Raw genomic sequence first — 15,737 nt, 5'->3', positions numbered from 1 at the left:
TGAATGCAGAGACCAGGGGAGGCAGAGATGAGGGGGTGCTACAGCTGCACTGAGAGGTGCAGGATTTGGAAGCGGAGTTCTATTCTCCTCTCTGCTGCCAACTGCTGAAACAAGCTGGGGACGGAGACAAGGGGGTACCTGCACAAGAGGTGCAAGGGCCACATGAAATGGCCTGGAGGGCCAGATTTGGTCCACGGGCCTTGTGTTTCACACCTGTGGCTTAAGGCCATCAAGGAAAAAATGCAGATTTTATCATGTGTGCAAAAAAATTACAAAATTGTCCCAGTAGACAGCTGGTTAATGTGGGGAAAGGGGAAACCTTCTGTCAGATTTATTTCTTTTATCTCTGTCATTGTTGGGGAGAATTCAGCACACTTCCCATCATGGTGACCATGCAGCAAGTGAGGACAGACCCTGAGGACATATATCAGCAGAGGGGCTACATGACTTGGTCCCCAAGAATGAGTTAAATATTTGTGTAGAAGCAGTAGACCTTGATTGGAGATTGAGGGTCATGTGGTAGGGAGGACCTGCAGGGGAAGAACCTGTAGGAGCCGCTGGGAGATCATTTCAGAATGTCCATGAAGGAAGAAAGTTGTCTCACCCGCCCTGCCTTGTTTACTGTCGACAACAGATATGGATTTTTATGTGATTGTCATGGTGGCTTGGTGGGTTTAGGGGGTCTTTGAAAAAATAGGAGGGCTACCAAGTTTGGAGTTCCTCTGGTGGTGTAGTGCTCTCCACTGGTGCCAGATCGTTGTCATGGGAAAGGTGGAAATAGTCAATTCTGGAGCAGTCCTCGAGCTGGTGGGCTGTGGTTGGGGACGAGGGTGGATTTTAGTAAGACTTTCTGGCAAGGAGACACCAAAGAACTCTTTTCATAAAAAAAAGTCTATATGGTGTTTGTGTTTTATTTGGTTATTAATTGTAACCATTCATTTTTATAGTTAAAGGGCTGTTGTGGCCATTTATATCCATGTCTCAGACTCTGTGTGTTCATTAAGAGTTTTGACAAGAGGGCAGAAAATAACAATGACATCAATCATACGAAATTACACCAACAAGTACACAGACAGCAGTAACAGCCGGAAAGAGGTTCTCAACCTTCTACCACTGTCTGTGCTTCCATTTTGCAGATTTTGCTCACTTCTTCTTTAGGTACCAACACAGAAAGTGAGAGGGGAATAAAAATCTAACAGAGGTTCTCCTCAAACCTGGCAGAGGTCCTCATCAAATCCAGAAAATGTTCTTGTAAAAAACCCAAGAGAGGTCCTCATCAAACCCAGGAGAGGTTCTCATAAAACTCAGAAGTCCTCATCAAACCTAGGAGAGGTCCATATCAAACCCAGCAGAGGTCTATGTAAAACCCAGGATAGTCTCTCATCAAACCCAGGAGAGGTTCTTATAAAACCCAGTAGTGGTTCTCGTAAAACCCAGGAGAACTCCTCATCAAACCCTGCAGAGGTTTCCATAAAACCCAGGAGACGTCATCATCAAACCCAGGAGAGGTCGTTATCAAACCCAGGAGAGGTTCCCATCAAACCCAGCAGAGGTGCTCATCAAACCCAGGAGAGGTCCACATAAAACCCAGGAGAAGTCCTCATCAAACCCAAAAGAAGTCCTCATCAAACCCAAGAGAGGTTCTCATCAAACCCAGCAGAGGTTCCCATCAAACACAGCAGAGGTTCTTATAAAACCCAAGAGAAGTCATCATCAAAATCCAGGAGAGGTTCCCATCAAACCCAGCAGAAGTTCCCATCAAACCCATCGAAGGTCCACATTAAACCCAAGAGAGGTTCTCATAAAACCCAGGAGATGTCCTCAGCAAACCTAAGAGAGGTCCTCATCAAACCCAGAAGGTTCCCATCAAACCCAGCCGAGGTTCATTTTAAACCCAGGAGATATTCCTATCAAAACCCAGAAGAGGTTCCCATCAAACCCAGCAGAGGTCCACATTAAACCCAGGAGAGGTTCTCGTAAACCTAGGAGATGTCCTCATCAAACCTAAGAGAGGTCCTCATCAAACTCAGCAGTGATTCCCATCAAACCCAGTAGAGGTTCTTATAAAACCCAGGAGAGGTCATCGTCAAACCCAGGAGAGGTTCCCATCAAACCCAGCAGAGGGTCCCATCAAACTCAGGAGAGGTTCTTATAAAACCCAGGAGAAGTCCTCATCAAACCTAAGAGAGGTCCTCATCAAACCAAGCAGAGGTTCTTGTAAGACCCAGGAGAGTTTCTCATAAAACCTGGCAGAGGTTCTCATCTTTCCCCACTCTGTCTAAAACTAGGAAATGACTGACAATCAAATTGAGTAACAATTGTACTTTGTGTGGACACATTGGTTATACTCACATTACTCTCCTTCATCTTATTCACCAGTGCCCTGGCCTGGTTTGGAGTGTTCCTGAGAAAGGACAACATCTTATCAATAAAGAGAACCTGGTATTTGGTCAAAGTGTCTGTTATCCTTAACAATAAATGTCTCTTATTTCTTCCCTTTTGGTCTATTAAATACTCCAATTAAAGCTTTTTGTTATATCAGTTTGATAACATTTACCCGTTGATCCTGCCAGAAATCCAGAGCACTCATGTGTTCTGTGTTATCCCATAGAGAATATTGACCACCCCCCACCAGTTCTCATCTTGAACTACAAATCAATTAGTTACTATGCCGCGGATAACAAGACAGTTAAAGTGGTTGGAAAATTTTGCAAAAGACAATGGGCAGGGCTGACACCAAACAAATGCTGTCAACCAGAGGCATAACTAGAACCTCCAGGGCCCCGGTGCAAGAAGCCATAAAGGGCCCCCCTGACCAAATCCAAGGGCCCTTGCCACTGGTTCTGGGGACTGATCCAAGGCCCTTTACTCCTGTTGCTGGGCTCTTTATTACGGACCCACAGCAGGACCCTTTCACATGTTCTGCAGCGGGACCCCTTCCTACATAGTTGCCAACATTTCCAAGAAATGTTCAGGGACACCTTTTTTTTCTATGTGTTCAGGCAGCCATTGTAGACGAAGAACGAATCTTAATTAGGGGTGGGGCATTTAAATAGGTGTGGTTCTAATGCTATACCCCTTTGCACATCTCTACACCCCTTGGAATGCATCCGAACCTCTCAGCACGCCTCTATACCCCCTGAACATCTCTGTACCTCCCAAATTACCCCTGTACCCCCAGCACACTTCTGTACCTCTTTGCACATTGCTGTACCTCCCAGTATCCTCCGTACCCCCCCAGCACACCTCTGAAACACCTAGATTCCTCTTTATCACCCAGTATGCCTCCATACCCCCAGCAAGCCTTTGTACCCCCCAGCACACCTCCACCCCCCCTCACCTCTGTACCTCCTAGAATCGTCTTTATCCACCAGTATGCCTCCATACCCCCAGCAAGCCTTTGTACCAGGGGCGGACTGACCATTCGGGCACTGCCCGAGGGCCCGGGGTAAGTAGGGGGCCCCAGTAGATACCCCTAGTACCTTTCATAGGCCTTTTTGGGTGTGGTTTGAGTGTGAGCGAGGACACAGGGGTCCTATGATCCCCTATTGCCCGGGGGCCACATGAGTTGTCAGTCCGGCCCTGCTTTGTACCCCCCAGCACACCTCCCCCACCTCCCCCCCCCACATACACCTCTGTACCTCCTAGAATCATCTTTATCCACCAGTATGCCTCCACACCCCCAGCAAGCCTTTGTACCCCCCAGCACACCTCCACACCCCCTCCCTCCCCCCCTCACCAAACACACACCTCTGTACCTCCTAGAATCATCTTTATCCACCAGTATGCCTCCACACCCCCAGAAAGCCTTTGTTACCCCCCCCCCCCCACACACACACACAGACACGTACCTCTGCACCTCCCAGCATTCTCTGTATTCCCCGGCACATCTCCACACCCCCCAGCACATCTATGTACTCTGACACACATCTCTGCACCCCTCACACCTCTGTACCCCCAAACACACCAATGTACCCCCACACACACACACCTCCCAGCATCCTCTGTGTCTCCCCAGCACACCATTGTACACAGCAGCAAGTAATCTATGCACCCCCCACACCCCTAACACATCTCTGCTCTGTACCCACTTGATGTTCACCTCCAACCCCAGCACATCTCTGGGTCTTGCCCCCCCACAATGGCAGTATGCCAGGGCCCGCCCCTGCATATATATATATATATATATATATATATATATATATATATATATATATATTATTATTATTTTTTTTTTTTTTTAAATATATTGAATATGGACAAAGTTGTGGTATTTCAAATATATGTCAATATATTTGGGAAGAATATTTTAAAAATATATTTAAAATATATTTTTCTTCCATGTGGGAAGTAAATGCTGCTGTAGTTATTGCTGGATAGGGGGAAGATGCGCTGTTGAGAGAACACGTCACCGCCGGGAAGGGGAAGATGCCGAGTTAGGCCCCACCCACACGGGCCGGGTGCTTACCCCTGGGTGCACGGGGCGCTATACATATTATATACATCTTGTATATTCTTTCACTTACTCTGCCTTGGCTCCGCTAACAGCAACATTAAACATTTCAGTGTCCCGGCCGATCCCGGTGGAGAATCCCTTTACGTTTGGATTGAACTTCTTCAAGATGTCTTAAAATGAAATTGAGAAAAAAAACAATCACAAATAATTCAAAAAAGATACATTAAGTTTCATTTCAATATCAGAACCCTCTATGAAAGAAGATAGATAATACTTACCAGCCTCAGCCCCCAGTCTTCACTTATTACAGAGCTACTCTGGCCGGAAAGTGTTGGATGCCTACGCCCCCAGACTGTACAATGTGGCTCCACCCATGAGGAACTACGCCATTGAATCCTGCAAATCTGTAACATTGTGGATGGAACCATGGCGCACATGGGGGGGTTGCAGCCATCTGATACACCTGAACTGTCGCATATAAAGAGTCTATTGGCTTTGTAGCTTTGCAAGTGAAGACTGGAGGCAGGGGTGGCAGCAGGGGCGGACTGACCATTTGGGAACTCGGGCACTGCCCGAGGGCCCGGGGTTAGAAGGGGGCCCCATGAGATGCCCCTGGTACCTTTTTCATAGGCTTTTTTGAGTTTGGGCAAGGACACAGGGGCCCCATGATCCCCTATTGCCGAGGGGCCCCATGAGTTGTCAGTCCGCTCCTGGGTGGCAGTATTATGTCTTTTCTTTTACATGGTCTTTTTTTTTTAGCACCTTAAACCCCAAATTAGAGGTATTTTTTGGGTAAAAATGTACTCCCCCCCCCCAAGCCAAAAAAAGCTAAAACACCTTTGATCTAAATTTGTCCCCCACAGTACCTCTTTTCAAACACAAGATGTCCTCAGTCTTTCCATGTTGAAAGGCACACATCCTCTGTCAAACCAGAAGACTGAGGGCTGTACTGTGAGTGCATAATGTCCAGGGGCGGACTGACAACTCATGGGGCCCCCGGGCAATAGGGGATCATGGGGACCCTGTGTCCTTGCCCAAACTCAAAAAAGCCTATAAAAAAGGTACCAGGGGCATCTCATGGGGCCTCTACTGACCCCGGGCCCTCGGGCAGTGCCCGAGTTTCTAAATGGTCAGTCCGCCCCTGATAATGTCTTGGTCCCACCCCTGAGGAGGCATCACCATAGCACCCTTCACACTGTACAATTGTAAAGAGTGGTGCTGAATTCATCACATCAGTTAGCATTTAAAAAAATGTTGGGGAGCCTTTAGGCTAGGTTCACATGCGGGTAGTGCCGCTGCGGATCCACACGAAAATCTGTGCAGCCGCACCACCCACACAGTGGAATGCGGACCCCCGGGCGGGTGCCATTAGTTCTAATGGTTCACCACCGGCACTGGAAAGCGCAACCATACCAGGAACCGAGGTTCATGTCCTGGCTGCGTTTTCAGAAGAAGTGAAGGGACTTTTTCTCTGCATGTCACGGGGCACGGGAGTCCATTCAAATGAATGGGCTCTCCTGCCCACGCAAAACGCATATATGTGACCCAGTGCTTAGGAAGGGAGGTGGTGGCCTGGAGGGAAAATGTGGAGCCTGGAGTTGGGCTTTAACCAAAAACTGATTTTACACCTCTGGGACTGAGCTGGAGATATCTGTACACCCGCTGTGACACTTGTTGGACGGTCCCTGTATTTTTTGTGTTCCTCATACTGTAAGGAACACAAAAGAGAAGAGTGGATGCACCCAAGGGTTGGTGGGATCACAAAACGCCAAGGTGAGGGGGAACAGAACTAGAAACTACAGCATAGTGGTCACCGTCCAAAACAAATATAAGACCAGTGGTGTATTTAGGTTTTGTGTTGCCCTAGGCAACATAAAAATTGTCTGCCCCCACGGACACCGACCAACACAACCCCCCCTTCCCCTGCCTGTGGAGAGAGCCTGACATTGACCAACAACACTCCTGCCCCCCACCTAGGAGAGTGTTCCACTACCCCCCACCCCCTGGTGATAGAGAGACACTCATCTCCACAGCTGTCAGGGCAGGAGCTGAGGAACGGACAGGCAGGCCTAATAACAATGTAACGCACTGGCTGACGACAACCACCACCCACAGATCAAAATCCCTCAGGGCGCGGAGTCTAAGTCCCAGGCTGCCCTTCACCAGGGCCCCTGATGGTGGGGATGGACTTGACGCAGCCAGGAACCAGGTCGCGGCCCCCGAGACACCTCAGTTGCAGTAATGGCCGCCGCCAATGGCGTGTAGCTGGTGGAAAAGGCAATAGAGTAGTCAGGCAGGCCGGGTCGACAACAACGGGACAAAACGGTACAGGACAGCAGGCGAGAATCACAGGTCACGAGCCGGGTTCAGCAACAGAGGGTCAGATCAAAGGAGAACACAAAGAATAGTCGAGTCACAAGCCGAGTCAGATTCCAGGAGAGTTACGAGAGTCAGAACAGAGTAATAGCAACACAAAGACACAAGACACAAGTGCAAAGAGCATGTGCGGACCACAGGCTTATATGTCATCAGCCACACCCCTCTGGGGGATGGACCTCAGAGACCTGAAGGCATAAAGGATTCCCACCATGCTCAGCAGAAATCCAAGATGGATGCCAGCACATGGAGTAACATAACCTCTGGGAAAAGGTAGGAACTTGACAACAGCTCCAGACATCCCCAGAGGCGCTACATACACCATCAAGCCGCCCGCAGCCTCTCTTGGACCCCACCTGGTTCCCATGGTGCACGTGTCCATTCTTTCACCTCTTCTTCTGGGGGAGGTGCTGCCCCCCTGAAAAATGCTGCCCTAGGCAAGTGCCTTGTTTGCTTTGTGGTAAATACGCCCCTGTATATAAGATGTCAGCAGGTGACCAGACTCCACTTATAGCTGCAATATCACTTTTACGTGTGGGCCAGTCCTTTCATGAAAGCTAGAAGACTTACTAGGAATTGTTGTGACTTTGTCCAAAGTTTCATCTCCTCCAATACTGAAAGACAAGAACACATTGCAATTAAATAATGCTCACATTTATTTCCAAACAATCTGTTAAAAAAAAGACTGTCCCTGTAATAGCCAATCAGATTCCAGCTGTTCCAAATACCCTCAGTACAGACTTGGCCAAAAGTTTTGAGACTGACACAAATATTAACTAGTTGCCGACCGCAGATAGCCGAATGACGGCTGCACTGCGGCCGGCCAGTTCTGGGTGGACGTCATATGACGTCCTCCCAGAACGCGCTCTCCTGCACCCGACGATCTCCGTGATCACTGTGTCCTACGGACACAGCTGATCACGTGATGTGGTGAAAGGCCAATCACAGCGGCCTTTTACCACGTGATCAGCGGTGTCCAATGACACGCTGATCACAGGGAAATGCAAGTGCCGGTTCTCGGCTGCACTTTCCTCACGCTGTCAGATCGTGAGGAAAGTACTGCCGAGAACCGGCAGTTGTCAGAGCGGGGATCGGCACCGATCATCATGGCACTGATGATCAGTGCCCTGATGATCGGTGCCCAGCAGTGCCACCCGCAAGTTCCGCCCACCTGTGCCCAGCAGTGCGCCCACTAGCTCCGCCCACCTGTGCCCAGCAGATCACCCACCTGTGCCCAGCAGTGCACCCACCTGTGCCACTCTGCAGTGTCACACACCTGTGCCCAGAAGTGCCACCTACCTGTGCCCAGCAGTGCCACCCACCTGTGCCCACCCACCTGTGCCCACCAGTGCCACCCACCTGTGCCCACCCACCAGTGCTGCCCACCAGTGCCACCCACCAGTGCAGCCCAGCAGTGCTGCCAGTCAGTGCCACCAGTCAGTGCCCAGGGGTTGTGCCAGTCAGTGCCGCCAGTCAGTGCCCAGCAGTGATGCCAGTCAGTGCCGTCTATCAGTACCCATCATCAGTGTCACCTATCAGTGCCGCCTATCAGTGCTGCATATTAGTGCTGCCTATCCGTGACACCTCATTAGTACTGCCTATCAGTGCCCTTTAGTGCTGCCTATCAGTGCCCATCAGTGCCGCCTATCAGTGCCCATCAGTGCTGCCTCATCAACGCACATCAGTGAAGGAGAAAAAATACCTGTTTGAAAAATTTTATAATAGAAACAAAGAAACGTTTTTTTTTTTTTCAAATTTTTTGCACTTTTTTTATTTATAGCGCAAAAAGTAAAGTGCCCAGCGGCGATTAAATACCACCAAAAGAAAGCTCTATTTGTGAGAAAAAAATGATCAAAATTTCATATGGGTACAATGTTGCATGACCGCGCAATTGTCAATCAAAATGCGGCAGCGCTGAAAGCTGAAAATTGGCCTGGTAAGGAAGGGGGTAGAAGTGCCTGGTAGGCAAGTGGTTAATTTACCTGTAAGGAAACCCGTGCCGTCATCATTGCTTTACACAAAAGGGATTCCCAGGCGAGGATATTGCAGGTACTAAGATTGCACCTAAATCAGCCATTTATCGGATCATAAAGAACTTCAAGGAGAGCGGTTCAATTGTTGTGAAGAAGGCATCAGGGCGCCCAAGAAAGTCCAGCAAGCGCCAGGACCATCTCCTAAAGGTGATCCAGCTGTGGGATCGGGCCACCACCAGTGCAGAGCTTGCTCAGGAATGGCAGCAGGTAGATGTGAGTGCATTGGTACGCAGAATGAGGAGAAGACTTTTGGAGGATGGCCTGGTGTCAAGAAGGGCAGCAAAGAAGCCACTTCTCTCCAGGAAAGCCATCAGGGACAAACTGATAATCTGCAAAAGATCCAGGGATAGGACTGCTGAGGACTGCAGTAAAGTAATTTTCTCTGATGAATCCCCTTTCTGATTGTTTGGGGAATCTGGATAAAACCTTGTCTGGAGAAGAAAAGATCCTGTAAGGGACCGCCCAGCGACACCACTAGCACTCCACTGATCAGGCGTCCCCAGCGCACGGAGTCTAAGCCCCAGAGTACTTGTTCACCAGGGCCCCTGATGGTGGGGATGGACTTGGAGTACCCCGGGACCAGGTCGTGACTACTGAGGATACCGTCAGTGGTAGGGGTATTCGCCAGGGGCTCCCACGGGAGAGAGCCTGATATGAGGAGGTCTGGAGACCCCGTTGAGAGGGATGGATGGATGGATGGCTGAACAAGTGCAAAGTCAGGCAGGCCGGGTCGGTAACTATGGAGACGGTGCGGTACAAAGCAGCGGGCAGAGAATAGTCGGGTCACACGCCAGGTCATCAACAGCAGGTCAGGTCAAATAGGGAGCATCCAGGAGAGAGGTCAGGCAAAGCAAGGGTCTGGGCAGGAGAATACAACAAGGTCAGAGCACAATCCGGGTCAGCAACTTACAAGAAACAGGTTCGCAATACAGGATACAGGATAAGACCAGAAGGCACTGAATGACAGCTCAGGGCCATTTAAATATTCCGCCCTGCGCTGTCATTGGTGCCAGGCGCGCGCCCGTGGCCTCTACTGCTCATGCACAAGCTCGATCGCCGCGGTCAGCCTGGCCCTAGTGCCCGTGTCCCTGCACAGGGCGGTGCACTGCTCCTGCGCCGAGACCAGCGCCGCGGCGATCCCCGACAGGTCCTGTGTCATGCCAACAGTAAAGCATCCTGAGACCATTCATATGTGGAGTCGCTTCTCAGCCAAGGGAGTGGAGCTCACTCATAATTCTGCCTAAGAACACACCCATGAATAAAGAATGATCCAAAAACATCCTCCGAGAGCAACTTCTCCCAACCATCCAAGATCAGTTTGGTGAGAACAATGTCTTCTCCAGCATAATGGAGCACCTTGTCATAAGGAAAAAGTGATAACTAAGTGGCTTGGGGAACAAAACATCAACATTTTGGGTCCATGGCCAGGAAACTCCCCAGACCTTTATCCCATTGAAAATTTGTGGTCAATCCTCAAGAGGCGGGTAAACAAAAAAAAAAAAACAACAAATCTCCAAGCATTGATTATGCAAGAATGGTCTGCCATCAGTCCGGGTGTGACCCAGAAGTTGATTGACAGCATGCCAGGAGAATCAGAAGTCTTGAAAAAGAAGGGTCAACACTGCAAACACTGACTCTGCAAAACCTCATGTAAATGTCAATCAAAGCCTTTGACACTTATGAAATGCTTGTCATTATACTGCAGTATACCAGAGTAACATCTGACAAAGAGACTTTGTGAAAATTCATATTTGTGTCATTCTCAAAACCTTTGGCCAGGGCTGTATATATAATGCAAATAATTTATAGGACACATTGAACTTTTCATTTTCATGTTAGTCCCGCCCCAGAGGAGCTTACATATTACACTAGGAGCAGGCAGAATGACCACAGTGGTACAATTTCAACAGTGTTTTCCATTAATTGTGACATCATAGAAAAAGCAGCTCTCACCTCCAGGAGACTCCCCTCCACTCTTGGGCTACATCCAAGATGGAAGTTGCTCTGGCACCAAAACCAGCCTACAAACAAATTATAATTAGTCCATTATTATTATTATACAGGATTTATATAGCGCCAATAGTTTGCTCAGCGCTTTACAATATATATATAAGTCCATCAGGAGCATCTTGGGATGTATTAAAAGGGGCAACAAGGGTATTGACAACACATCCACCAGGACTGACTTGCTAACTCTAGCTGGGTTGCTTGCTTTGATTGACCAAGATTACTTATGTCATTAATTAATTTTGATATAAAGTATATTGGGACCAATAAATGTCCCCGACATCCCACCTTGAGTTTGCTCCATTCTGAGACTAAGGGTTACTGGGATTGACATAGGCCTCTGCTGTCATGCTTTAGCTGTTCACAGGCTTTCTGACCAAATATGTTGACCGTGGGATGCTGTATTAACCATCAACATGAGTGTATAAGAGGTATGGAAACATTGTGGACACCTGAACATCACAGCTATAGGAGCTTGTTGGACACCCCATTCCAAAACCATAGCCATTACTATGGAGTTGCCTCCCCATGGCCATTAATATGGAGTTTCCATCCATGGTCAATAATATGGAGTTGCCTCCCCACCAAAAGCCATTAAAATGGAGTTGCTACCCATGGTCAATAATATGGAGTTGCCACCCCCCTCCATAGCCATTACTATGGAGTTGCCTCCCCATGGCCATTAATATGGGGTTTTCATCCATGGTCAATAATATGGAGTTGCCTCCCCCCAAAAGCCATTAATGTGGAGTTGCCACCCATGGTCAATAATATGGAGTTGCCACCCCCCTCCATATTAACCATCAACATGAGTGTATAAGAGGTATGGGAACATTGTGCACACCTGAACATCACAGCTATAGGAGCTTGTTGGACACCCCATTCCAAAACCATAGCCATTACTATGGGGTTGCCTCCCCATGGCCATTAATATGGAGTTTCCATCCATGGTCAATAATATGGAGTTGCCTCCCCCCCAAAAGCCATTAAAATGGAGTTGCTACCCATGGTCAATAATATGGAGTTGCCTCCCCCCTCCATAGCCATTACTATGGAGTTGCCTCCCCATGGCCATTAATATGGAATTTTCATCCATGGTCAATAATATGGAGTTGCCTCCTCCCAAAAGCCATTAATAAGGAGTTGCCAACCATGGTCAACAATATGGAGTTGTCACCCCCCTCCATACCCATTACTATGGAGTTGCCCCCCCATGGCCATTAATATGGAGTTTCCATCCATGGTCAATAATATGGAGTTGCCCCCTTTGTGGCTATTACAGCCTCCACTGTTCTGGCTTTCCACAAGGTTTTGGAGGATGTCTGGGATGTCTGTGAGAAATGGCCTTGTGCCCATTTGAGAAGTTGGGTACCAATGTTGGATGAGAAGAACTGGCTTGCATGTTAGGCCCCACGTTGGGCACCAAGCAAAAAAAGCTGGCTTGCAGTGGTTGTTTCAGTTCATCCCAAAGGCATTCATTAGGGTTAAGAGCAGGGCTCTGTGCAGGACACTCGAGTTCCTCCACCAAACTGGTCAAACCATGTCTTTATGGAGCTGGCTTTGTATACAGGGGCACAGTCATGGTGGAACAGAAACAGGTCTTCACCAAACTGTTACCACAAGGTTGGAAGACCACAATTGTCTGCAATGTCTTTGTATGATGGAGTATTACAATACCCTTCACTGGAGACACCTGACCTCAATCATTTCGCTATATTTATGGATGTGATGGTAAGGCATCTCATACTTCTTGGAGCCATGACTCCACCTGTAGGTAGATTAGTTAATGCAGCACACTTTAAAGGATGTATTCACCTTTGGTGAAGCTGTACTATAATAAATACTTCACCCCTTGAGTGGCGCCCACTTTGGACAATAACTACGTACCTTCTTCCCAGATGCAACAATCTTTTCACCGAAAACCAATCTGGCTCCACTTCATACTATGCATTTGCCCCATGGTCCCATCCATTCATATGGGTGAGCAACACTCCAAAGAGACACTAAAGGTCACCATAAATATGGCTTACCAAGAGGAATGAATGGAGCCCATGAACAGTATAAAGAGGAGCCAGATGGGTCGTTGATGGAGGGCAGATTGGGGAGGAAGGTAAGTAATATTGGGGGGGTAGGGGGATTCTTTGATGGACAATGTCACTAAAGGTGACAGTCATTGTGGTTACATACATTCACCACTGAATTTATTTCATTTCCTGGGGTGGGAAGGTGGCATTTCACCGTAATAATTATTTGTAATGAATCTATGGACACCTACCGTCAGTGAATCACCCAGCGCTGCTACCACTCGAATGTCGCCGGGACGCAGCTTATGAACTGAAAGAAAGATAGAAACATTAGAAAACGTAAGAAGCAAACTCAATTGCTTCCAAAACTGGTGCAAATGTTGGCCGCATCCCATCCTATATCTCTGTAATAGAAAACAATGGTCTAATCAGGGGCGGATTGACAACTCATGGGGCCCCCGGGCAATAGGGAATCATGGAGCCCCCTACTGACCCCGGGCCCTCAATAGGGGATCATGGGGCCCCTGTGTCCTTGCCCAAACTCAAAAAAACCTATGAAAAAGGTACCAGGGGCATCTCATGGAGCCCCCTACTGACCCTGGGCCCTCGGGCAGTACCCGAGTTTCCAAATGGTCAGTCCACCCCTGGGTCTAATATTAGACCCTCAAAGGGGTCTGTGATGACCCAACGTGTGGGAGGGCCATGTGGACGGGATAGCAACAGGCCTGAAAATGTGCAGGTTTTAGGTTGTAAATTATTGGCAGGTTTATGTTAATTTAGAAACTGTTAGCCGATTTCCTTTTGTACTTTTGCAAAAAGCCTTTCGAATAGTTTTTTTCTCGTTCGGTTGGTATGGTTCTTTGTGGGGGAGGTATGTTGACGCTCAATTTTTTGGTGCATGATTTTGTTAAAAAAATATCTGCCCCTCAGTAGTAACCCCAGCTCTGCTGATCCCCTCAGTAGTAACCTCTAGCTCTACTGATCCCCCCTTAATAGCACCGCCAGCTCTGCTGATCCCCCCTCAGTAGTAACTCCCAGCTCTGCTGATCTCCTACTCAGTAGTAACCCCAGCTCTGCTGATCCCCCCTCAGTAGTAACCCCAGCTCTGCTGATCCCCCCTCAGTAGTAACTGCCACCTCTACTGATCCCCCTTTAGTAGCACCCCCAGCTCTGCTGATCCCCCCTCAGTAGTAACCCCCAGCTCTGTTGATCCCCTACTCAGTAGTAACCCCTAGCTCTACTGATCCCCCCTTAATAGCACCCCCAGCTCTGCTGATCCCCCGCTCAGTAGTAACCCCCAGCTGTGCTGATCCCCCACTCAGTAGTTTTAAAAAAGCACGTCCAATGCCACATTTTGAAGCACGTGTAAAGGCGGCCTTAGAGTCACACAAGCACTAAGACCTGCAGAAAAATATAGGGGACTGAAGTTCGTCGCCATTTCACGAGCGAGCAAAAATGTAAGGTTTGACATGTTGGGTATCTATTTACTCGCTGCAACCTCGTCTTTTATATTTTACAAAAAAAGGTTAATTTATTGCTTTTTTGTGCCCTAAAATGAACTTACTTGTATTTTTTACAAAAATGTTGCGATAAATTAATGCGACATAAAAAATTGGAACTACCACTATTTTATTCTCTAGGGCAGGGGTGGGCAACCTGCAGCTCTCCAGCTGTTGCAGAACTACAAGTTCCATCATGCCTCTGCAAGTCATACCTATAACTGTCAGTTTTGCAATGTCTCATGGGACCTGTAGAGACATGCTTGTAACTTCCAGTCTTTGCAATGCCTCATGGGAAATGTAGTTCCACAACAGCTGAAGAGTTGCCCACCCCTGGCCTAGGGTCTCTGCTTTCAGAAAATATCTCATGTTTGGGGGTTTTATGTCATCTTCAGGCCTAAAGTGATTTTTTTTAAACTCGTGCAAAAAACGCAAAAACTGCAGAAAAAAGTTTCCATTTTAAGGTGCAAATGTGGAAAGAAGAACATTCTTCATGGTTCCTCACCTGACGTGGGCACGCTGTCAGAGACGGCTACGAAGTTTCGGCATTCCATGTCACTGCCCCAGTTCTGTATCACATGAGAAATATTCCATCACATAATCGGCGACATTTCACTTCAGTACATCAATCGTCTGCGTTTAGTACCGCAGAATGTACACCCAATCACTACTCTCATCTAAACTTGAAAGTGTCAGTAAACCCACATCATAAAAACGATCAGTAAATGGCGTATTCCACGCTGTTCATACTCGCTCAGTCACTAAGAAATTCATTTTTTTGTGTTTTGCAAAAAAACCTGGTTGATCCTGCTGTTCTCTGTCTCCCCCTTCTGTCCATGTCCCCACTGCAGTTGGGGATTATACAGAGTAGTGTTGAGTTCTGCACATGCTCAGTTTTCAGTGAGTTTCTATGCTGAGCTTTTCCCCCCCTTATCAAGGCTGAGCAGCCCATGTGACTATAGAGTCACACATGTGGGCGTATACACAGTCCACTCCCTCCCTCCTCTTCCATGCCCTCTATCCAGCTAAACACAATGGGGATATTACATCTTGATTGATGGAGGCCTCACCTCTATCTTATTTATTTATTTCAGGTACTTATATAGCGCCATCAATTAACACAGCGCTTTACATATATATTGTACATTCACATCAGTCCCCGTCCCCGAGGGGCGCACAATCTAAGGCCTTGGACCACAGCATGAAAATCAATGTACTAGAGGCAATGGGCAGGGTCTCAGAATTATCCTTTGGACAGGGGCGGACTGACAACTCATGGGTAATAGGGGATCATGGGGTCCCTGTGTCCTTGCCCAAACTCAAAAAAGCCTATGAAAAAGGT

At 48.0% G+C, this 15,737-nt stretch overlaps 1 protein-coding gene across 1 annotated transcript in view; it reads right to left on the bottom strand.

Annotated features, from left to right (window-relative positions):
- Positions 1–15,737, bottom strand: part of PLB1 (phospholipase B1) — a 188,453-nt gene that overhangs the window by 17,575 nt on the left and 155,141 nt on the right. Inside the window, exons 45-50 of the mRNA XM_089658470.1 lie at positions 14,901–14,964; positions 13,148–13,206; positions 10,819–10,886; positions 7,403–7,446; positions 4,527–4,626; positions 2,353–2,404 (exon numbers count right to left, since the gene is read on the bottom strand). Coding sequence (XP_089514596.1) covers positions 2,353–2,404; positions 4,527–4,626; positions 7,403–7,446; positions 10,819–10,886; positions 13,148–13,206; positions 14,901–14,964 — 387 coding nt within the window. The remainder of the gene's footprint in view (positions 1–2,352; positions 2,405–4,526; positions 4,627–7,402; positions 7,447–10,818; positions 10,887–13,147; positions 13,207–14,900; positions 14,965–15,737) is intronic.

This window comes from Staurois parvus, unplaced genomic scaffold, assembly GCF_062004578.1.
Source record: "Staurois parvus isolate SC_StPar_1 unplaced genomic scaffold, SC_StPar_1.0 ptg001073l, whole genome shotgun sequence".
Classification (NCBI taxonomy): domain Eukaryota; kingdom Metazoa; phylum Chordata; class Amphibia; order Anura; family Ranidae; genus Staurois; species Staurois parvus.
The sequence above is the reverse complement of the archived record's forward strand: the minus strand, read 5'-3'. Positions and strand labels throughout refer to the sequence as shown.